This window comes from Xyrauchen texanus, chromosome 9 (assembly GCF_025860055.1).
Source record: "Xyrauchen texanus isolate HMW12.3.18 chromosome 9, RBS_HiC_50CHRs, whole genome shotgun sequence".
Classification (NCBI taxonomy): domain Eukaryota; kingdom Metazoa; phylum Chordata; class Actinopteri; order Cypriniformes; family Catostomidae; genus Xyrauchen; species Xyrauchen texanus.
In genome coordinates this window covers 34,553,135-34,576,689 of record NC_068284.1, presented here as the reverse complement: position 1 = coordinate 34,576,689, position 23,555 = coordinate 34,553,135, and the positions used below count along the sequence as shown (strand labels likewise).

Here is a 23,555-nt window from a genome sequence, read left to right as displayed (position 1 = left end):
TTCATTAAGGGCATGAATTGTTGTCATGGCAGTATACTGTTTCAGTGTTTGAATGCTTATTGAGTAGCCACTATAAAGTAGAAATATATTCATATATATTCTGATTATGCAGACACACTTATACATGCTTTTCATTATACACTTAAAAATAAATAAATAATGAAAAGAATAAAATTAAGATCTACAGTTTTAGCATCTTAAAAACAGAGGCCTAACTTACAATCTTCACACGTGTTTTTTTAAGTATACAATGAGGTTAAAATAATTCAATCTCAATATTAAAAATACAACAGAAAACAATATCATCAACAACATCCATTTTGTTGCAAATCATTTTGAATGAAGGCATGAAGATTGCAGGGAAGCAAGAAAGATTGTGATGAAGTAGAAAAGAATACCTAACCTACGAAAAAACATAAATTATATGTGGTTTCTTTCACACATTCCTTTTATTTTTGAATTTATATAGAGAGTAAAACTAACCAGTCTTGAGGGTAAGAATCCTAGTGATTCCTGACTCATCGGTTGCTATGGTTACATAATGCTTATGTGAAATACAAATAATTCAGTTCATTTTATACAAACAGTGAGGTATTAATGTGCATTTAACAATTGTCTCTATATGTTAGAGGAGTATAATCCATTCAAAAATGAGTTATAATGGAGTTATTATATTTCTTGCTTTTTCTTTGACAATGTCCACAACCAACAACAAATCAGCTACAATAAACCTAGTCTTCTTAGTGTACAGTTTTATTTGAATCTCAGAATTTTAGTATGTTTTGTTTTTGTAAAGATCAATATTTTAAAAATATATATTTTTTCCATTAATTAAAGTCTCAGGGTTCAAACCTCTCAGAGTGAATATAATTAAGCCATGTTTCACAAGAGGCTTCATTCATATATGAACTCTTTATAACATGAAGCAATTCTGTGCAAGATATTCAAAGTGAATTATGTAAAATAAACGTAATTATTGCATGCCAGTTATTACTTGTCATCAAATAACACCAAAATATTGTAGAAAATGAACTCTTTTGTTTGTAAAGTTTGTGGTAGATGTGCAATAGATTTAACTTTTATCTGACAGTTTGACTCATTCTTTATTTTAGATTATACAGCATGGGTCCAGTCTTTGAGTTTGATTGGCTATCACAGCAATGGGACGCTTTACTATTTGTATCAGTTCACTTGTCTGCGTCCGTGGCTTTTCAGGTAGTGTGGGGATTATAATTAATTGCTAATTTGTTTATTTTTTTCAGTGACTAATTCAGTGACCAGTTCTGCAAATTAGATATTTTCACCAGTAGCTGATGACAAATTAGTGTCTTTGGTAATGCAAGTTAGGCATTGAATCAACACCAAATTGTTCAACACCGAAATGATGGATGTGAACAAGAATGATTCATTTATGTAGAAGAGTATTTCAAAACACAGATTCGGCCACGAACGAAACACCACTAGTAGTTCTGAGACCAGTGCAGAGACAGGAGTTATTTGTGATGCTTTGGCTCCATTTGGAACTATTTTTGCTGGCGGAAAAGAAACGTATGAACTACCTGGTCAAGTTTTGTTTGAAACATAAGTTATGTACAATTATGTACTGTTTGTTAACAGTTCTAATAAAGCTAAAATCGTGCTATTGGTCTGATGATCAACATGGCTGTGATTTAGCTGTATGTGGTCAAGTGGCCCAGGTATTTATTCAGAACAATGTTTGCACTCTTCCCAGATAGCACCCTTAAATCTGTTTTAGGGCATTTCAGCATGACATCACATTCTAATTAACATCTGCTTAACATCTTAAAAAAGATCCGATTTACAAACGTTCTAAATCCTAACATATGCTGAATGTATTATTGACATCCAAGATGAAACGTCTTACTGACGTATTGTAGATGAGCAAACAACCCTGATAGCACACATACATAACCAAGATGTCTATTTGATATGTTATGTTTACATCTGGAAGAAGATGTATTTTTTACATTGTTTTTTCATCTGCAATACGTCTATAAGATGTTTCCTCTCGGATGCCAATACAACATTCAGCAGATGTCTTTGAGACGTTTATGATTTAGAATGTTTGTAAATAAGATCTTTTTAAGATGTTTAGCAGATATTTATTAGAAATCGATGCTTTCCAGATGAAAAGATAAAAAACAGACATCTTGGAGGCATATGTGTGCTATCTCGGTGGCTGTCTTTTCTCTAGCTTTTTCTTTACGAAACACCCAAAAGTGAAAATAATCTCAGCTGCAACAAATGGTTATGATGCAGAGGCAGTGACTGTCCTGATAGCACAAGTACATCACCCAGACATCTATTTGATGTGTGTGTGTTTGCATTTGGAAGACTTTTTTTTTTACGTGTTTGCTCCCCTGCAATAAGTTTATAAGATGTATGTAAGTACGTGTTTCTTGGATGTCAATAAGACATTCAGAAGATGTTTTTGAGACATTTATGAGCTAGAATGTTTGTAAATCTGATCTTTTTAAGATGTTTAGCAGATGTTAATTAGATTGTGATGCTTTCAAGATTAAAATATCTAAAACAGACATCTTGGAAAAGTACGTGTGCTATCTGGGTGGCTTTTCTTGAAATAATGTCTATGGCGTTTTAGCATGCCAAGCAAAAGGAGCTCTGTGAGAAGTAAATGTTCCCTAAGAAATAAAAAAAAAAAAAGAAAATGGCATTCTTTAATGTGCAACCAAATACTCCACGTATACATGAATGCACATTGAAGACAAAACATTGAGGCATAATACAGGATATGAGACTGCAGAAATACAGAAACCAAACTTTTCAGGACACACAGTAGATTGATGAGTAGAAAGTGTATGTAGAGATGAGATGAGTCTAAGCACAGTTTTTATGCAAACACCATAACCACAGACTACAGTCTACCTGGTAAGTTTAAACACTCATGCGCTAAAAGAAAACTCCTCAGCATGCAACTACCAGAACAAAGAGTATCAAATCAACAGCAAAGGCAACATTATAGTAGGCAATGATTTAAACTACCAGTCAAACATTTGGACAAACGTGACTGAATTTATGCTTCTCTTTACCTTAAAAACCTTTTGATATAAAGGCTTATGCTTAAATGGTTGAAAGTTGTTTTGTAGACAAATATAAACCATGCCTATGTTTGAATGCCTTCTTAAAACTAAAATGTATATGTAATAAATACATAAAATAAAATGGGAGAGTTGGACTGGACAGTGATGGAAAAACCGCCAACAAGTGCCCAGCCTCTACTCGTTCAGCAGTGTTTAAAAAGCATTCCTGGTGAATAACTTGTGAACGTGTGCAGATCTCTATGGCTATTTTTTAACCTTTTTGATTACTACATAATTGCCAGATTTTTATTTTTGTTTTTCATAGTGAGGTTTGATGCCTTTAATACTATTCTATGTCTAAATGTGGGTAATTGTAATACAAATAATGTATTGTGCCCAAACATTCGACTGGTAGTGTATCTAATTCATTCAAAATCTCATTTTCTCTTTAGTGGCAGCAAGTCTCTCTCTCCACTTTCTCATATTGGGCACCTACACCCACACGACCCAGTCTTTTAAAACTGATTGGTGATGCAAGTCTTTAAGAACATATCCCTCAGGCACAGTACTTTACATCCGTCAGTCCAATGAGACACAAGTAAGAAGGGAGGACAGATTAATGCTCCTCTACATGGAAAAGCAGTGTTAGCACAGGAGGAGTATATTATAAATGACACACAGAGAGACAGATGGGGATGACTAATGGGAAGGACTGGACTTCCCCACCCTATCCAGAAGCGTTGATGTAGAGCTGACTCTGCAGGATGTAGTCAATGACAGGCTGGCTCAAGTAATCCACAACATGACCATCACCATGCTGAAGAGCCAGTCTGATGAGAAGAAAAGAAAATAGTTATGGCTTAGAATGGACAGATTAAGAGAATATGACAATTAATGATGAAGAATGAGTGAGGACCTGCTCTTAGTTGAACTGACAATGGACATCGGTTGGTCGAGCTCGTCCTTTACCACGATAATACTGTCCTGTGAGAGGAAAAGTAAATCATATAACCATTAACAAAACATCCAATATCATTTACATTCTTAAAACAGTGCATTTACTTGCATTGACAGTGGATGAAGAAAATGCTTCTATTTTGCTTTGTTCTAATCTATTTAAATAGGGGAACAAATTAAAATGATTTTAAAACCATAACAATTTCAGTGAAACTTTGAATAAAAATAAAAAAATAGGACACTTTCTATGAAGCCCATATTTATAATGCATTGTAAAGGCATTATAATGCATTAGTAATGTCTATTAATATACCTTATAATATGTTTAACTTCTCATAAATAATTGTAACAACAATTATAATACATTATAACACTTTCCTACTCATAGTTATACCTCAGAGTATAATGCATTATAACACAAGCAACATCCAATTTCACCTGCAGACATTATAATGTATTATATGTGCTTTAAGTAAAGTGACAAAAGCAATGTCTTCTTATAAACATCCAGAAGGTATTTTTCATTGGTTGTAAGACATTACAAGTCATGCTGGAAGTTATATACATTACATATGCACAAAATACAAAACACACATTCAATGTACATTTCAAGATATTGCAAAAAACACTTGTAAAGCTACAAGGTTAAAATATATCAGAATAAAAAATATGTATGTTGATTACACATGTAGCCAATCTTCTTGGGTGTAAACAAAAATCAAACTGATTCTATAATGGACAATATTCACTAAACTTTCATTTTGTGCATCTAATTTGAAGACTTATTTTATAAATAACTTCCATTATAAGTTTGACTTTTAATGTATTGTATGTTAAATGTTTATGTTATGGCTGTTTATAAGAAGATATTCCTTTTGTAACTTTACTTAAAGCTGGTCAATACCACTTACAATATGATCACATCATAATGCCTTTTGACTGTTTACACCAGGGGTGCCCAATACGTCGATCGCGATCTACCATTCGATCGCAAAGGCAATGCTGGTAGATCGCACAAAATTTAAATGTACTTTCGTTAAATTTTTATAAAAATAAATATAATGTCTTTCCTTCTTTTAGTTTCTGTCTGACTTGCACTTGACGAGTAAATATTGACCAGGCGAGGTTTTGTTTATTCAGTTGCCATGACAACTAGGTTTGCGCATAAGCGCCTTCCAAGGACTTCTGAGAACAGAAATTGCGATGCTACTGCCCGGATTAGGCAAAACTGTCTGATTTCATTCAGTGCAAGTCATCAGAATAAGGTAAATGCCCTGGCTATTGTAATCTATTGTGCTGTAGGTTTTTTGGGTTTAGTTTTAAAACTGATTGATATAAACATTGAACATTATTATATATTTTTTTATTAATTAGAAGATTAATTCCATTTAGGGATACATGCAGTAGTCCCAACAAGCATTTTCTTATTTTAAATGAAACTGTTTTTAGTTGGTAGATCTTATTGAGTTGGTCATTTAAAAGTAGATCATCACACAAAAAAGTGTGGGCACCCCTGGTTTACACTATACAGCACTTGTACGATTATCTTTATTAACATCTGCTGCGCTAAAATCGGATGTTGCCTGTGTTATATAATGCATTATCCTCTAAAGTATAACTATGAATAGGGGAAGTCTTATAATGTATTATAACTGTTGTTATAATAATTGATGTGATGTTACAACTTATTATATGGTGTATTATGAGACATTATGAATGCAGTATAATGCATATACAAAGCCATATACAATGTATTATATATATGGGCTTCAAAGAAAGTGTTTCCAAAAATTAACATGAATTTCAGGATGTCCCCCTTTTGCTTCAATGACAGCAATCAATAGAGTTGGCATGGACTCTTGCATGTTTGTGCAAAACCTGATGATCCCAGTATGATTTGAAAATGTTCCAAATAACATCTTGTGTTTTTCAATGGAAGCAAGAAAATTCCTTTTTTTAAAGGAATTAACATGGTCGATGTTGGAAATGCCATCACATGTCAAATATAATAGTTGGCCACCTAATGGCTTGATGCTGATACCTTATGCTTTCGGAGCATGGATGAATGGTTCATTATCCTCTCTGTGTCAGCTCCATCTCGAGGAACCACCACTATCCCAAAATCCCCCACTATCACTTCCATCTAAAAGAAAATTGAGATTCTATTCAAGAGCTCATAAAGGCTTGATAATTATATTTTTAGTTTAGTTTAACAACACATTACTGAATTTGTAAAATGCTTACAACCTAAAGTCAACATCAAATCAAAATTGATCTGATTTACTTGCTCTGCTCCTGAAACAACTTGCCTTTTCGGCAGACCTTACCAAGCCCTCTCATTTTTTTCACGCAATTGTTACTAATTTTTTAACCAAGCTCTCTCACTTTTCAGAATCCAATAAATTACAGATGGATAAAGTCAAGTCTTTGCATTATATTTTGTGAACAAATATGTTCCTGGGATTTAAGATCAATTACATGCAATATTAATGTCTAACATATTATCTTTATTCATTATTTTATATGAACAAATAAAATATACTGTATGCATGCATAATATTGTGACAGGGCGGAGGACATGCTAATCAGGCTAATCAAGCCTCAGAGAGTGATAAAGGATGACTGGAGACTGCAGTGCGAGAGAGAGAGAGATTTACGGACAGCTGTCTGACACCTTTGTGTGTTTGTCTTTTTGGTTCAGTTTTATATTAAAATATTATTTATATTCTCAAGCCGGTTCTCGCCTCCTCCTTTCACATTAATCCATTTACACTGGTGCCGAAACCCAGGAAGGAGGAGGGATGTGCCGTAGTGGAGTTCTCACCACTACCATCCACCCCAATGGAGCAGCCGTGGCCATCCGCTGGAGGATGGAGGAGCACGGCCGCCTGAAAGCGGAGGAACGGCCACCGAATGTGAGGGGAGGAGGGGCTCCCAACCAACCACCTGGAACGGCTACCGCTGCCAAGGGTGGGGTAGAACCCTACCGTCCACCAAAAACACTGCGGGGCATTCCGTTCTGGAGGACTGCCTCCGATCCATCTGGGCAGGTGCGGCTGTTGTCCATTAGAGGGTGGAGGAGTCGCCGAGGACCAAGCTACGGCGTATCGGAGTACCGGCGAGTAAGTGTTTTTTTTCTCTCTCTCCTCTCTCTCTTCAACTGCCGCTCCATGTTGCCCTTTCCCTCTCTTTTTAAAAAGTTTTGTTAATTTGGTACGATCACTGTTACGGCGTGTAGGTGCCACAGTGTTTATTATGTTTCCCTCCCCTTGTCCCCTCCCTCATCCAGGTAGACGGGGATGACCTGCTGGCAGATGGTGCGGAAGGCACGCCCCTACCAAGGGAAAGGGGGTGTACGTCATGCCAGGGGCTCTCCGGCCTAAGAGAACGAGAGAAGAATGTGGCAGGGCAGAGGGCAGGCCGGGTCTCGATTCTGCACACCCGGCCCCTACTCAGACTAGTCAAGCCTCAAAGAGGGATAAAGGCCGGCTGGAAGCTGCAGTGCGACAGAGAGATTTATGGATAGCTGTCTGACACCTGTGCATTTGTTTATCTTTTGGTTCAGTTCTTCATTAAAATATTATTTTTACTGTCAAGCCGGTTCTTACCTACTCCTTTCCCTTTTATCCCTTTACATATATATATTTTTATAAAATGTGTTCATGATTGTGAGTGAGAAAGATAGGGAAAGAAAGAAGGAAACATATCTTACATCACTTTCGTTCCACAAGCCTGGGATGCAGAAAGATTCCAGGAGATCGCTGCCACACAGGAGCAGGATACGCAACTCTGAACAAACAATCACAGTTACACATCACACATCACAAAACACAACACACATATTGTGTTAATAACATGTTTTTTCCGTGATATTTTATTTATTTTAGAAGGCACTATATTCCTCTTATTGTCACTCTTAACAGTATATAGATGAGCACAACTACACAAAGACTGTAATTGTCTCATTTAGTTCTCTGACAACTGTTTGGCTGTCTTTTTTATTTTATGTTATTTTTGTTTTACTGAGGGAGAATACACTGTGAGTTTGTTCTCTCCCTGGGCAAACTGAGTGTTTCTGATATTGACTTAAAGTGACAAGCTAAAACTGATTTGAAAACCAAAAACCGAGGCATGGAAAATGTAATCGTCTCACCAATTTCCTCGTAGCGCATTGCAGTGCCAAGGTTGGCATTTTCGTCTGTTGAGAAACAAAAAAATATATCATAGTCATGTAAAATGTATGCACATCCTCTGAGATACGTATGAATAATACAAAATAATTACGTAGTTTTTATATGAGCCCAACCACAAGGCCGTAGAAATATCACTGCATTCTAGAGCTCTTTTTGTTCACTTATCTATTATGACACAATTCAAAATGGATTCAACAGGTCATATTCTTCAGCTTAAATCCTTATCGGTGGCAAGGGCATGATTGAATGTACAGCATTTACAGTATGTTTATTTTGAATATGAGGCACTTTACAAATTGTATATATGACTCTTTCTTTTTCAACAAATGGTCAGTGAAAGGAGGTGCTAAACCTTCAGAAAATGTTGATTGTTAAACTAAGAAAGCCTAACAAAACATATGAGCAATTTAAAACCCATATTTATGATTTTGCTAAATTCTTGCATTAAACATTAATAAACATCCAGATTAAACAGACGAAATGTATAAAATGTAATAAAATCACAAATATGGATAACAGAGTTGCCTCTTTAGCCTAAATTAAGCAATCACTCATGTGGGATAGCTAGTTTGAATGTTGTCACAAAGCGGAGATACACCTTGTGTGTGCATTATTTTTCAATAATTTAACGGGCCGGAGTAAATTATTCCGCAATCGTGGGTTGGATTACCTTTGTTTACTGTGGCTCTCGTCAGCAGTAATACCAAGACATTAGTTTAAGTATACTTCTCAGCAGCAGCGTAGCTTTTCTATTGCTAAACAACTGTTTATTGCAGGGGTTCATTGACGTCAAGGCTTTATGCGAGTGTCTATGTGTGTGCGTATGTATGTGTGTTTGTGTGTGTGTGAGAGTGTATGGATGAGAGTGAAAGAGAGAGGAAGGGGGAGCGCGAGGGTGCTTTCCACAGATATTGAAAGTTATTTTGGATAGTATAGGAACTGCTGTATTGATCAAGTCGCAGGGGTGCATTGACATCAAGGCTCTGTCTGTTGCGAGTCACTATGTGTGTGTGTATGTATATGTGTCAGTTTGTGTGAGTGTGGGTAAGATCGAGAGCGAAAGGGGGTGCTATGGTCTTTCCACAGAAAATTAAATACATTTACTTTACATTTACCATTTACTAATATTTTTATTCTATGTACTTAGCCAATTTCTTTGTTTAATTTTGTTATCTTGCTGTGGAAGCCTGTATGACTCTTTGAATAACTGAAATAAGTTAGCAAAGTGATATAGAACTGTTATGTGGACAAGAACTGGAACTACTACATAGCCATGCGTTTACTGAAAAATTATTATACACTCTAGAAAATCTGTCAATCAATCAGAATCTACCATTCAACAGACCCGTGGTATAAATTCAAATATTTGTCAAATGCAGTCAACACTATAATACTTGTATGAATTGAGAACTTGTCTTCCCGCCATGCTGTAGAAAGGATCCAAAAGTGTTTTAAGCTAACTATGGAAAGTGTATATCCAAAACTTACCAACAAAGGTAAAATGCTCCATGTGTGGGCGAACACAGCAAATTTTACCCAGGCTCTCACTCATCTTTCCCCACATCTTAACTGGGGGGAAAAAACACATATCAGTCAATCATTAAATGTTTGTTCACAACAGTGATCAAACACCAAATATCTGAACATTAAAATGGTCACTTACTTGCCACAGATTTGTTAACTGAGTTTTGGTAAATAGGAGGCGTCCCGTTTTGGGGCTGACCAATCACAGGGGTTGTGGAGGGTGTGTTTACATTGGACAGAATGCATCCTGTCACCCGCTGCAAAGGAATTGCCCAGTTCACTACTTCACCAATGTGTTAACAATGTGTGTAGCACTAAGTATAAGTTGAATTCCTGGCATGCTACCAAAAGCTTGTGACTTACTTTCATTAAGTCTCGGTGATGCTCCAGAACACTGCAAGTGGTCTGCCAGGTCTCCTGGTAGCACTCCCAAGGATCCACTCTGCAAAAAAACATTAATCCATCAAACATATTATGTCTGCTTAACAATATATTTCCATTACAATTATAACCCAAGAATGCTGAGGTACTCAAATAATTGACAATTACCTGATCCAATCAGAAGACTGAACTGCTAACTGACACATGGTAAGACGATGTCTGCTAGGGACAAGGCCCTAGAAAAACATATAAAAAACCAAAATGAAAAGTGACTCTTATGACAAATATTGTAAAACAATAAGCATCCAACTACAAATGATTAGCATTTTTCAACTTAAATTAAAATACAAATGAAATATGCAATTAACATAAGAGCTGATAATCAATATGTTTTAGATTATCAGGGTGCAAAACAAATTGATTCTTCTTATTATTATTAAAAATAAATGTTTTGCCTCTCCCATCTCAAAGGAATTAAGTAGGATTGACTGAATCCTGTTTAAAAGCATTTATTATCCATAGCTTTATTGATAAGAGAGAAGAAAATTAGGCTAAACTTCTTATTAATTCCAGTTATGTGAAGAAGTTTGTCTGATATTATTAGAGCTGGTTCATATAATTCAGATTCAACCTCAACTTCACATGCAATATGAGTTTACTTCTGTTTACACTAGACCTTATTCAGGGTAGACGCCATATTGAATTGTTTGTGGATGCAATCGAGGCTGTGAGGTATAGATATATCATCATATACATCAAGGTTAGTGTAGTTAACTGAAACAAAAACTAAAACTGAAACAAAATTCCAAAAAATAACCTAGAACAACTAAAACTACACTGAAACATCATGCATTGCTTCAAAACTAACTAAATAAATACATAGAAAAGATCATTAAATATTTAATTTTAATTTTAATACTTTGACTTGTGCACAGGGCCGTAGCTATTAGGGTGAACAATTTTAGGGGTGCACAGGGAGGCCCACAACAAATTGTAAACTGTATTTTCTAATATGAAAGGCCCCGACCAATATACATGAGGCCCAGAATTCCTAGCTACGGCCCTGCTGTTACAAAATAGTTTTTGTGTCTTGTAATGTCTCCATCTATTGCGTCGCAAAAATGTCATCTACTGGCCATGGGTTTCACGTGTGTGTGTGCCCACATATATTTATGCGCTCAATGTTTCAGATAAATGGATTAGTTTGTTTAATCACATCATCCATTGCTGTTAAAAAAATAAAGGGGATAAGTCCTTGGTTGTTTTTACCATGTTACATATCAACCTATCTATACTGTACACTATGTAGACCTATGTGTAATCTGGACTGGATAGGAAACATTACACAAAGTTGTCCCCTGGCAAGTCATTTACTCATCTGTGTTAACTGAAATAGAAATATTTTTTTTTTATAAAATTAAATACAATTTATTGATAGACTAAAATAAAAACTAAAACTAAAATTAATTGAAAAACTAAACTAAAACTAACAAACACATTTGGTAAAATAACTGAAACTAAATGAAATAATACTTTCATATTGAAAACAAAATAAAATTAAAACTAAATTAAAAACCCAAAACTATAATAACCTTGATTATACAGTCTGTTTAGCAGTACAGTAGTTTAACTGTCATATGGTCATATGTAACATCTTATTTTCACAACCAATGTTGTCCATAGTTTTCTGTCCATTGGAATTATTTTGAAAAGACACACTTTTTATGTTGCATCGGTTAAATGATCGACACCATGGTACACAACATTATATCTTATTGAATAGATGTGTATGTCTATTAGGGGTTGCACGACTACTGATTTTTAATAGTCGACTAGTTGAGCCCATTTGTCGAGTCGATTTCGACTAGTCGTGACGTCATTGCACCCCAAAACCACGGCACAACCGAAACCCTCCCGCAGAAATCCCACTACACGTACAATCCTAAAGTACACAATAGACATATACACTCACCTAAAGGATTATTAGGAACACCTGTTCAATTTCTCATTAATGCAATTATCTAATCAACCAATCACATGGCAGTTGCTTCAATGCATTTAGGGGTGTGGTCCTGGTCAAGACAATCTCCTGAACTCCAAACTGAATGTCAGAATGGGAAAGAAAGGTGATTTAAGCAATTTTGAGCGTGGCATGGTTGTTGGTGCCAGACGGGCCGGTCTGAGTATTTCACAATCCGCTCAGTTACTGGGATTTTCACGCACAACCATTTCTAGGGTTTACAAAGAATGGTGTGAAAAGGAAAAACATCCAGTATGCGGCAGTCCTGTGGGCTGAAAATGCCTTGTTGATGCTAGAGGTCAGAGGAGAATGGGCCGACTGATTCAAGCTGATAGAAGAGCAACTTTGCCTGAAATAACCACTCGTTACAACCGAGGTATGCAGCAAAGCATTTGTGAAGCCACAACACGCACAACCTTGAGGCGGAAGGGCTACAACAGCAGAAGACCCCACCGGGTACCACTCATCTCCACTACAAATAGGAAAAAGAGGCTACAATTTGCAAGAGCTCACCAAAATTGGACAGTTGAAGACTGGAAAAATGTTGCCTGGTCTGATGAGTCTCGATTTCTGTTGAGACATTCAGATGGTAGAGTCAGAATTTGGCGTAAACAGAATGAGAACATGGATCCATCATGCCTTGTTACCAATGTGCAGGCTGGTGGTGGTGGTGTAATGGTGTGGGGGATGTTTTCTTGGCACACTTTAGGCCCCTTAGTGCCAATTGGGCATCGTTTAAATGCCACAGCCTACCTGAGCATTGTTTCTGACCATGTCCATCCCTTTATGGCCACCATGTACCCATCCTCTGATGGCTACTTCCAGCAGGATAATGCACCATGTCACAAAGCTTGAATCATTTCAAATTGGTTTCTTGAACATGACAATGAGTTCACTGTACTAAAATGGCCCCCACAGTCACCAGATCTCAATCCAATAGAGCATCTTTGGGATGTGGTGGAACGGGAGCTTCGTGCCCTGGATGTGCATCCCACAAATCTCCATCAACTGCAAGATGCTATCCTATCAATAGGGGCCAACATTTCTAAAGAATGCTTTCAGCACCTTGTTGAATCAATGCCACGTAGAATTAAGGCAGTTCTGAAGGCGAAAGGGGGTCAAACACAGTATTAGTATGGTGTTCCTAATTATCCTTTAGGTGAGTGTATATGTTCACTAACGTGTAATGAGCTAATTATACTTATTTACAAACATAGTAGGAGCTATATGTCATCAGGCATTAGATAGCTAGATAGACTATGCCTGGGGTCCTATAGCTAGGTTGCCATGAAAACGAACAACGTATTTTGCCACCGAGGGGAAAATAATGACCAATGGTCTGAATGTTGTTTTGTATTTGTACGGATCGGATTGCATGACATAAACCTCAACCATAACGTTATCTCCTTGAAAGAACCTTTTTATAAGAAGTGTGCCACAATAGGTATACATTGAGCTGTAACGTAGCTTAAAGTTAACATAAGTATCTGAACATATTTAGCTTAGCCTGGACTTCCTTCCTTCCTTCCTCTTGCAGCCGTATGTTCGAATGGTTTCGGCTGCCACGGGATCTAGCATGTAGATGACAATGGAGATGCATACTGACAGAAGTCCAAACACATAAAGTTGACTATGTATTCCGTCAGGTCATCGGACTCCAACTTGAACTTCTTTTCTAACTATCGCCAAATTGATCATTATCTAGGTTAGCATTACAAAAGTATTTTGGTTATATTTTAAGGCCAATTTGCATATATTAGAGGTTACTGCAGCTTTTGTGCCATCTTTATTAGAGTAGCCTATGGAATATTCTGAACATTATTAGGGTTGATACAATGCTATGCGAATGTGTAATACAGATACAGAGAATGCGTAAGATTTTTGTTGTTGATACATTGATGCATTGTGTTGTTGAGCCAAGTGGCACAGAAAACAACCTTCAAACCCACCGTATTTCCTACAGACACTTTTTATAAATCACGTGGTGAGCAACTAGCCGACTTCAGGCTGACGGTGTCGACTACATTAGTTGTAGTCGACTAGTCTGTGCAACCCCTAATGCATCCCTCCCAGCCTCTTCACAGACTGCCACAAAAATAGATTATCTTACCGGTTTGCCATAGGAATCATGTACAGGTGAGATGATACCCCCAATCACAATGAATCGTCCAGTCTTGTGTAAGTACTCTCTGGCTTTTTCTGCAAACCACATAGGGTTACCTGATTATCTCATGGGCATCATTTTTCTTTCGTAATACACCATGCCAGGTTATAAAGCTATCTTAGATTAAAGAAATACACTAAGAGACATGATCGAGGCCTCTTATTTGCTGCAAGAGGGAAAACAAAAGCATGAATAGCAGCACATTACTCTATTTTTCTCTAAGCTCATCAAATCTATGTCAGCGAAAACCTGTGTTTTAACTTGATAACTGAGATCTGATTCTCTCATAGGGTGAGCACAATGCATAATTAGCTCCAATAATGCATCATGCTTCATCTTTCTAATACAGCCACAGACCCCAACCCCATCAAAATATTAACAGAGGCTGATGGCAGAAATAACGAGGAATGAGGCAGGCAAATAAACAAATCTACAAAGGATATAATACATGTACTGCAAAGAAGAAACTTAGAAAAAGTTAAAATTAGGTTATAGAAAATACAGGGAAACAATAAAAAAACATATTCATTACTTAATGAATAAAATGGTAGCATGTAAATGTTTTTTATGTGCGTATTTTCATCGGTTTCTAATCATTTAGCAGCATAGCCTACATGGCACTACAGAACAGAAGCACTGCTCACAATGAGCCACAAGCTCCATCTAATTTTTGTACCTCAATATATGCAAAGGCATGCAGAAGGAGAGGAAGGCTTGAAAATTAGGTCACAGACACTGGTGCTTTCTGTTTTAGGGGGGAAAAAAGCAGCAGAGCTGTACTGATCTAACTGGTGGTATTCATGTTGCTTAGGCTTGGGGTAATAAAATACAACTGACTGGCTTAAGGATAGGATAAAGCTTCCATTTTTTTTCTTTTATGTTTATTGGCATATTGAATAATGGCGATGGACAAGCCAATCGAATAAATCTCCCTTCTCACTCAAGTCCCTATCAAATATAATGCTATAATTTTATATTATCAGTGCAATCACAACTGAGCTTTAACCTTCATATTCTGTTCAGATTTACTTTATTTTCTGTTTGGGGTATGACCAGAGACCCCAGTGCTATGTATATGTGTAAAAATAATAAAAGTCATTTGAAAATTATGGTTAAAAATATTAATTTGCTGCTGTATTAATTCACATACAAATTATTGTTATATTGTTCCTCTGATCTAATCCATTCCCCATAGGAAAATATTACTGAAGCTTTAACCCTTTGTTTTACCACAACGAAGGCGTGCACTTTTCAGAAATGTAACTTTTATCCAGTAAAGAAAACCTTTCTCTTTTTGGGGTCAATTTGACATTTAATCCATTTAATCTCAATTTAAATACTTCAAGTAGAGGGAACCTAACTAGCTAGATCTATCTTGTGCAGCTATCAGGAATTTGCATTTGAAAATGTAATACATGTGAAATCTAATATATTTATTTTTCTAGAGGATCTGAAGCACGTTCTTATTTTTAAGATATTTAGTTCAATTCTCATAAGATTAGCAAAAGTCATGTAGAACATGTTGACTTTCATAATGGTCATTTTCTTGTCATTTTCTTGTCATCAAACAATTGCAAACACAATACAAATTATATAAAAAAAACTAATATTTTGGTCAAATATATGTGTGGCACAATTATTGGCAACCTTTTTTTCAATACTTTGTGCAATCTCCCCTTTGCCAAGATAACAGCTTGAGTCTTCTCTTATAATGCACAATGAGGTTGGAGAACACATGGCAAGGGATCTGAGACCATTCCTCCATACAGAATCTCTCCAGATCCTTCAAATTCTGAGTTCCACGCTGGTGGACTCTCCTCTTCATTTCACCACACTGGCTTTCTATGGGGTTCAGGTCAGAGGACTGGGATGGCCATGGCAGAACCTTGATTTTGTTATCAGTGAACCATTTTTGTGTTGATTTTGTTGTGTGTTTTGGATCATTGTCCTGCTGGAAGATACAAACACTGCCCATTTTAAGCTTTCTGGATGAGGCAGTCAGGTTTTGATTTTTTTATCTGTTAGTATATGATAGAGTCCATGATGCCATGTATCCGAACAAGATGTCCAGGACCTTTGGCATAAAAACAGCCCTACAACATTAAAGATCCAGCACCATATTTAACTGAGGCCATCAGGTACTTTTCCATATGGCTACCTCTCTGTGTGCGCCAAACCCATCTCTGGTGTTTGCTGCCAAAAAGCTCTATTTTTGTTTTATTTGACCAAAGAACCTGGTCCCATTTGAAGCTCCAGTAGTGTCAGGCAAACTGTAGAAGCTTGGGTATGTTGTTGGATGAGAGCAGAGACTTTTTTCTTGAAACACTCCCAAACAACTTGTTGTGATGTAGGTGATGTCTGATTGTAATTTTGGAGACTTTCTAAATCTCCAGCTGTAATCCTTGGAGAATTTCTGGCAACTCAAAACATCCTCCTCACCGTGCTTGGAAACAATATAGACACCCGTCCTCTTCCAGGCCGATTCTTAACATGTTGATTGGAACTTCTTAATTAGTGCCCTGATGGTGGAAATGGGCATTTTCAATGCTTTAGCTATTTTCTTATAGCCACTTCCCATTTTGTGAAGCTCAACATCCTTTTGCCGCTCATCAAAACTTTATTCTTTGGTCTTACCCATTGTGATCGGTGACTTAGGCCCTGTCCCAAATGGCGCACTTCATGCGGACTTTCGGTCTCGTGGACTTAAATTGCGCGTGCTCGCTGAGTCTACGAGCCGTAGGCCGTCCCATTTAGCATTTTAACGCTCTGAAGTGTGCTCAGCAGCGCCCCCTTTGTACCCTTGAAGCGGTCTTCTGTGAAGCCCGCATAGATCCAGGCTTCACGCACTTCAAGTACTCAGGAGTCCTTGCGAAAGGCCAATCAGACAACTGGTGTGAAGAGCGCTTTCGCTCATGGACACAGACAATTGATAACATGGCTGAGAAGAAAATATTTAAGTGTAAGTATCATTATGGTTTTTATGACTGTGTACATTTTACCAGTTGTTACCTACAGTTTATACAAACATTATGGTCATCGACCAGTGGTTGATGTCTCAAACATAGTAATAGCGCTGAATAATAGGCTGATCGCATAACGATTCATTATATAGAACCGAATGGCAGGGCTTTACTGAGTCACATGTAAGTGAAGTATGGATATTTAAACCTGTAAATTAAAAACGACATAAAAAAACAAGGTACACATAAAAATATAAAATACATATATATATATATATATATATATATATATATATATATATATATATATATATATATATATATATAAGAAAAAGAAAATTAAACAGTAAATCAAATAATAATGACTTAATGCATTAACGACTTTTGACAAGTTATATGTTTATCTACAAAGTCAATAACATTTACTTGCTTACCCTTTCCTCTGTGCATAACATCAGCATTTGTATGCATGAAAAATAATCTTGTCTTCTACGACGTCGGAGCGTATAAATGTGATTTCTCTGCATGGCAAGCCATCTCGCAAACACAATAGTAAAAACAACAACAATAGGCAGCATATTTCCCCGAACCGAACCTGCAGCTCCTGTCCAACAATAACCACGCTTCACGATCGAGTCTGTCCCAAAAATACTTCTCAATGCGCCCTTGTGGACTTGCGCGAGGGGCCCTATAAGTCTGCACTACATGACGTCACCGAAGTGTGGACTCTGAGGAAGTCCACAAGTCCGGAGTGTGCCATTTGGGACAGGGCCTAAGGGAATTTGGATTGTGTTACTTCATTTTATACCCCTCTGAAAAAGGAAGTCGTGGCAGAACAATTTCATGTTCCTAGTCACCCAGGTGCACTAAAATATTTAAAATATGAATGGGAATATACTTCAGATATATTTTACTCATAAGAATATCTAGGGGTGCCAATAATTGTGCCACACATATATTTAATAAAAATATTTGCTTTTTGATCAAACTTGTGTTGTGTTTGCATTTGTTTTATATCATTAGAGGACATATTTTTGTGAATATTTTAAATGAAAGATTTAGGATAAACAAAAGGATAAACAATAAAGACATACTTTTTACAGACTTCTTTGCTCAAATTTACCAAGGGTGCCAATATTTTTGGCCACAACTTTATATAATATTAGTATGCCAATATAGTCACTGATGAGCGGTTGGTTGGTTTAAATTTGTTTTGTTCATAAATAATATTGTCTGTGTTCTTGCTGTGACAGAAATCATCTGCAACTTCACATCCACTCATTGTAGCCTAATAAGAAAGTTAGGAAATAGTTTGATCATAATTTAAACCTGTGCATTTCAGACTCGCTAGAGTATTCCCTCCAAGTTAAATATTAAATTACATAAATAAAAATAATGCCTTAAATCTAGCGCACAATTTACTTGCCAAAGTTTTAGGTTTTTATTCTATAGACCATAATATATTTATCATACTATAATTTCACAAATTTGACGAAGAGGATAATTCATAAATCATTTTCTTAATGACGCAGGAATGTCGGTCTGTAAACTCTCAAAAGTGGACAATAACCGAATAATTTAAATGTTTATTTACAACAGGTGTTAAACGTAGATGGTTATTAGGGTCTTGCCTCTGATATAGGTGCACCAGCATATACTAACTATCCTTCGAAAAGTCTAATAACGCTTAGTGAAATATCATAAATCAAAGTTAAAGATTGTGAATGAACATAGCTGTTTTTACGAAAGCTGTGGTTGCGCAACGCAACCTCATTGTCTCAACTATTTTGATAATTCTAGGCACCGAGGCCGTCGCCCATTTCAGCACCTTGCTGTGGACAGCGAACAGCAATAAGAATACATGACAGATATATCTTAACCGATCATCGAACGTGACGTCATAATGTCTATTATCATCACACACACACACACACACACACACACCTATCTGAATTAAAAATCTCCTCTGGGGCATCCACTTCCTTCTTTAGGCGAAATACTTACCGAACATATGAATATGCCCCTTGGTGATGGGGTTGAAACTTCCACATGACAGCAAAATGACACGCGTTTTAGTAGTCTCCGTCATGATAGTTGTGGCGACCTGTCTTTCTTTACATATGTCGCGGATTTTAAGGCCTTTTGTTTTGTTGTGCGTCCGCAGCAAAGGCGAGGTTCATTAGGCTGCAGCAGGCGCGAGAGGCAAAGCATCACAGTGATACGTTCTTGCGCAGTTAAAGGAACATGCCCGTCTTAAGGAACACACAACTCGTGAATCTTGGAATATGGATGGAATCTGCGCTTTAGCACATCTTTTCATTTGCCTTTAATCATCATTTAGGGTGCACCGGTGTGAAATACGTGTGAAATACATTTCTTATACCGTAGGCTGCTATGTGAGATGGTGGTGGTGGTGGGTGTGTGTGTGTGTGTGTGTGTGTGTGTGTGTGTGTTTTATATTTTATGTAGGTACTTACAGTATACTGCTGTGCCTAATTAAAAAAATAATAATTCTATACTTTCTAGTGTTGAAATGTCTCACAGTTTTCCAAGAGAACCAAGTAAACATGAAAATTATTTAGGCAATCTCTTGGGAGGCTGAAATAGTTTTGATCATATTATCCAGATGAATGGACCTTAATAAAATTAAACCACGTGGTCAAATGTGATGTGCTCCATTATTCCTTAAAACAAAACAAGGATACATTTTCAAATGTTATGGCAATTCCAAACAAGGGTTTTTTTTTCTTAGAAGATACTGTTTTTTACTTGGTGACATAGCATAACACAAAAGTTTACAAAGTTTTGTAAAAACTATTTTTACATGTCAGTACAGTATCCTCTGTGGGTAAATTGCATTTGCACCTAGAATGTTTATAAAAACATAAAATATATTTGCTATTGTAGGTTGTACAGACAAGTTCAGACAAGAAAGTCAAGTCAAGCAATGGGATACTGCAGATATTGTAGGCTTTTGTATGACAAATTGCTTATGTTCCTCATTTTGTAAGTCGTTTTGGATAAAAGCATCTGCTAAATGACTAAATGTAAATGTAAGCCAGTAGGCCTAATTAACACTGGTTACCCCTGTCTCAGACAAAGATCCTATGGCTGTATCAAATAGTGTGAGTCATGGATCAATTTGAAGAAGGCACCACTAAATGTGCCTTTAGAACTAGCCATCAATAGACATTGTGGCAATCTAATTAAAACAAGTCCAATTTATATAAATGTAATATAAATGTCATGAACCCTGTTCAACTGCAAGTATAGAAGCACACTGATAGGGCTTACTCTTCGTTCAGGTTTTTTTCCCCATTTGGTCTCTATTGAAGAAACATGTTTAAAATTTTAACTAAAATGTTATGAAATTATAATAGTGATTTGTTTATCTGCACAACTAAAACTGTCCTTGATGACAGGCATTTGATTCACCACAGTGTGACGCATCAAGAGCAAAAAATATCTCTAAAGCTCTCAAACATGACTCTTTCAAATGTGGAAAACAAATAACTCAGCTTAACAAATTGATTCATACCCCATAAGCAAGCTTCCCTCTTCGTAAGAAAATACAATATTAGTGATTTGAAGTAGTGTAAAATGTGTGGCTAAAGGCCCCCAGGGTAAAATACACCTTTGATTTTATCTTCTCCCGAAACACTAAATAGCAACAAAAACTACCACAGCACTTTCCTAAACACCTGTTTGTCACTATGTACTGCTAAACGTTCCTGATCCAAGAGGTTATCATGTGCACTGTCTAAAGGTTGAGGTAACTTTATCTTACATTTTTATAACTTTTACTGTAAAATGTTGCAAATGTACATAGCTAATGTGAATCCATTAAATTATTACATTTATTCTGAGAAAAAATTCTTCTTTATAATTTTCAGTTTTGTTCAATGTGATTAAATAAAAAGTAGGAAAGTATTTGGGGGTAAAAAAAAAAAAAAAAAGCCCAACTGTTGAACAACAACAAACTTAAAGTAATTGTTTAGCCATATATGAAACTTCTCTAATCATTCACACACCCTCATGCCATCCCAGATGTGTATGAGTTTCTTTCTTCTGCAGAACACAAATGAAGATTTTTAGAAGAATATCTCAGCTCTGTAGGTCCATAAAATGCACATTAATGGTGACTCTTTGAAGCTACAATAAATGAAGCAAATAAATACAGCATAAAATAATCCATAAAACTCCAGTGGTTTAATCCATGTCTTCGAAAATGATCCAGTTGTTTTTTGGTGAGAACAAACCAAAATAAAACACCTTTTCCACTATAAATATTGACATCAGCAGTCTCCTACCACCATCTAGCGCTCCGAACATGTGTAGAAAGTGTAATCAAGCTTGAAATCAGGATTGTGCCTTGAGACTGCAGTGCCAAGATGTGCAGTAAAAAAGGAGTTATATTTTGTTTTGTTCTCACTCAAACTAGATTTGATTGCTTCAGAAGACATTCATTAAACCATTGAAGACAAATGGGTTACTTTTATGCTGCCTTTATGTGTTTTTTGTAGCTTCAAAGTTTTGGTCACCATTCACTTGTATTGTATGGACCTACAGAGCTGAGATATTCTTCTTTTGTGTTCTGCAGAAGAAAGAAAGACACATCTGGGTAGTAAATGATGAGATAATTTACATTTTTGGGTTAACAATTCCTATAAGGGGGGCATTATTGGATAGGCATTATTTAATTTGTTACTTTAAAAAAAGCATATAGTTGCTAAGTTGAAATATTTTGCCCTATTAAACCTATAACTACACGTTATTATTATTATAATATGTAATGACTGTGATTTAAGAGGGCGGGGTCTGTGACGTAGACCAGCGCTCTTCTGTGTATACGTCTGCACCATGACGATGTGATGGACAATATGGCGCCGGGAGTAGATTTAGCTTGTGAGCCTGTCGTTGTTTAAAGGCCGGCGATCCGACAGGATGAACCTCTGCGCCCAATACTTACGGTAGGTAAAATTCTGATATACCCAGATTTGAATTAGCGACTGAGTCCGTGTTTTTACCTTTGAGGCCACATCTAGTTTATCGGAATGTTGCTTGGTTAGCACTGGCTGTCAGTGCTAGACGCTAGGCTAGTTAACATGCTAGTCTCTTAACGAAACAGCGAAACTTAAAGCAGACACAAATAGCTGACTTTTGCCATAAATGTCGTCAGATGAAATTGATTGGCATATTTAATTAATTTAATTTGGATATTTAATTGATAGAAGCTAGGAACTTGTATCTACACCAGTGCTACTGGATGTTAGCCCGCGTTAAATACAAACATACCACTGGATGAAGTCAGAAAACAAACCACTCACACATGATCGCTGTTAAACAGGCTACATTAGTTACTTACGTCTTCGGGTCACTAAATAGTGTTCTTCGAACTTTACAAGGAAAACCGATTACATTAGTGTCAGAGTATAAATACCTGGGCATTATAATTGATGACACATTAAAATTCATTTCACACATTAATTACTTGAAACAAAAATTAAAGAAGAAGTTGGGATTTTATTTTAGAAATAGGTCTTGCTTCTCGCTTATTGCAAGGAAGAAGCTTGTGTTTGCGACTTTCTTGCCAGTTCTTGATTATGGGGATGTAGTGTATCGGCATGCTCCTTCTCATATTCTTGCCTCCCTAGATGCTGTGTACCATGGTGCCTTAAGATTTATCACGAATTGCACATTTTCTACACATCATTGTGCATTATATAATAGAGTTTGTTTGTCTTCTCTTGCTGTATGAAGGAAAATGCACTGGTACTTATTGATATATAAAGCAATTTTGGGGGTCTTACCATCTTATCTTTGTTGTATGCTTAAGAAAAAAGTATTAGGTAACTATTCACTGCGCTCACGGTTTTTTTACAATCTGCATGTACCTCGAGTCAGAACTAATATAGGCAAAACTGCTTTTAACTATGCTGCACCTTCAGAATGGAACTCTCTACAGATGACATTGAGGCTGAATCGTTTGGTGCCTTTCAGCAATTTCAGAACACTTATACAAGCGCTAGAGAAAGATTTAATGATTTGCAACTGCTTCTGAGGTTGTACTTTTAATCCTACATTATTGTGTGTTGTAGTGTTTTATTTTTATATGTGTGTATATGTGTTTGAATAATTTGGCTGCGTATCTTGGCCAGGACACTCCTGTAAAAGAGATTTTAATCTCAGTGAGGTTTTTCTCCTGGTTAAATAAAGGTTTAAAAAAAAATAAAAAATATCTTTAAAATATTGTCCTCGAAAATGAGACCTTTATATTTCCCCATTGGAAATAAT

General features: G+C 36.5%; 2 protein-coding genes across 3 annotated transcripts in view; one reads left to right on the top strand and one right to left on the bottom strand.

Annotated features, from left to right (window-relative positions):
- Positions 1 to 114: 114 nt before the first annotated feature.
- On the bottom strand, positions 115 to 19,453 carry LOC127649009 (nicotinamide/nicotinic acid mononucleotide adenylyltransferase 2-like). The gene is made up of 11 exons (XM_052133893.1): positions 19,266 to 19,453; positions 14,248 to 14,336; positions 10,286 to 10,353; positions 10,100 to 10,178; positions 9,876 to 9,993; positions 9,701 to 9,781; positions 8,173 to 8,217; positions 7,732 to 7,808; positions 6,061 to 6,162; positions 3,979 to 4,046; positions 115 to 3,892 (listed from the first exon to the last, which is right to left on the bottom strand). Exons 1-11 carry the CDS (start codon positions 19,348 to 19,350, stop codon positions 3,790 to 3,792), a joined length of 915 nt encoding a protein of 304 aa, XP_051989853.1. The 5' UTR covers positions 19,351 to 19,453; the 3' UTR covers positions 115 to 3,789.
- A 2,659-nt stretch (positions 19,454 to 22,112) lies between these two features.
- Positions 22,113 to 23,555, top strand: part of LOC127649002 (nonsense-mediated mRNA decay factor SMG7) — a 33,632-nt gene continuing 32,189 nt past the window's right edge. For both annotated transcript variants that reach the window (XM_052133886.1, XM_052133885.1), the window contains exon 1: positions 22,113 to 22,231. In XM_052133886.1, coding sequence (XP_051989846.1) covers positions 22,206 to 22,231 — 26 coding nt within the window. In that variant the 5' untranslated portion in view covers positions 22,113 to 22,205. The remainder of the gene's footprint in view (positions 22,232 to 23,555) is intronic.

What these genes read in the sequence shown, in the direction of transcription:
- LOC127649009 (XM_052133893.1), bottom strand. Translation starts at nt 19,350, where the DNA reads ATGACGGAGACTACTAAAACGCGTGTCATTTTGCTGTCATGTGGAAGT. An exon ending in ATGATTCCTATGGCAAACCG is followed by an intron (nt 10,354 to 14,247) that starts GTAAGATAATCT and finishes ATGTTTTTCTAG; the next exon opens with GGCCTTGTCCCTAGCAGACA. An exon ending in GGAGCATTTTACCTTTGTTG is followed by an intron (nt 8,218 to 9,700) that starts GTAAGTTTTGGA and finishes GTTTCTCAACAG; the next exon opens with ACGAAAATGCCAACCTTGGC.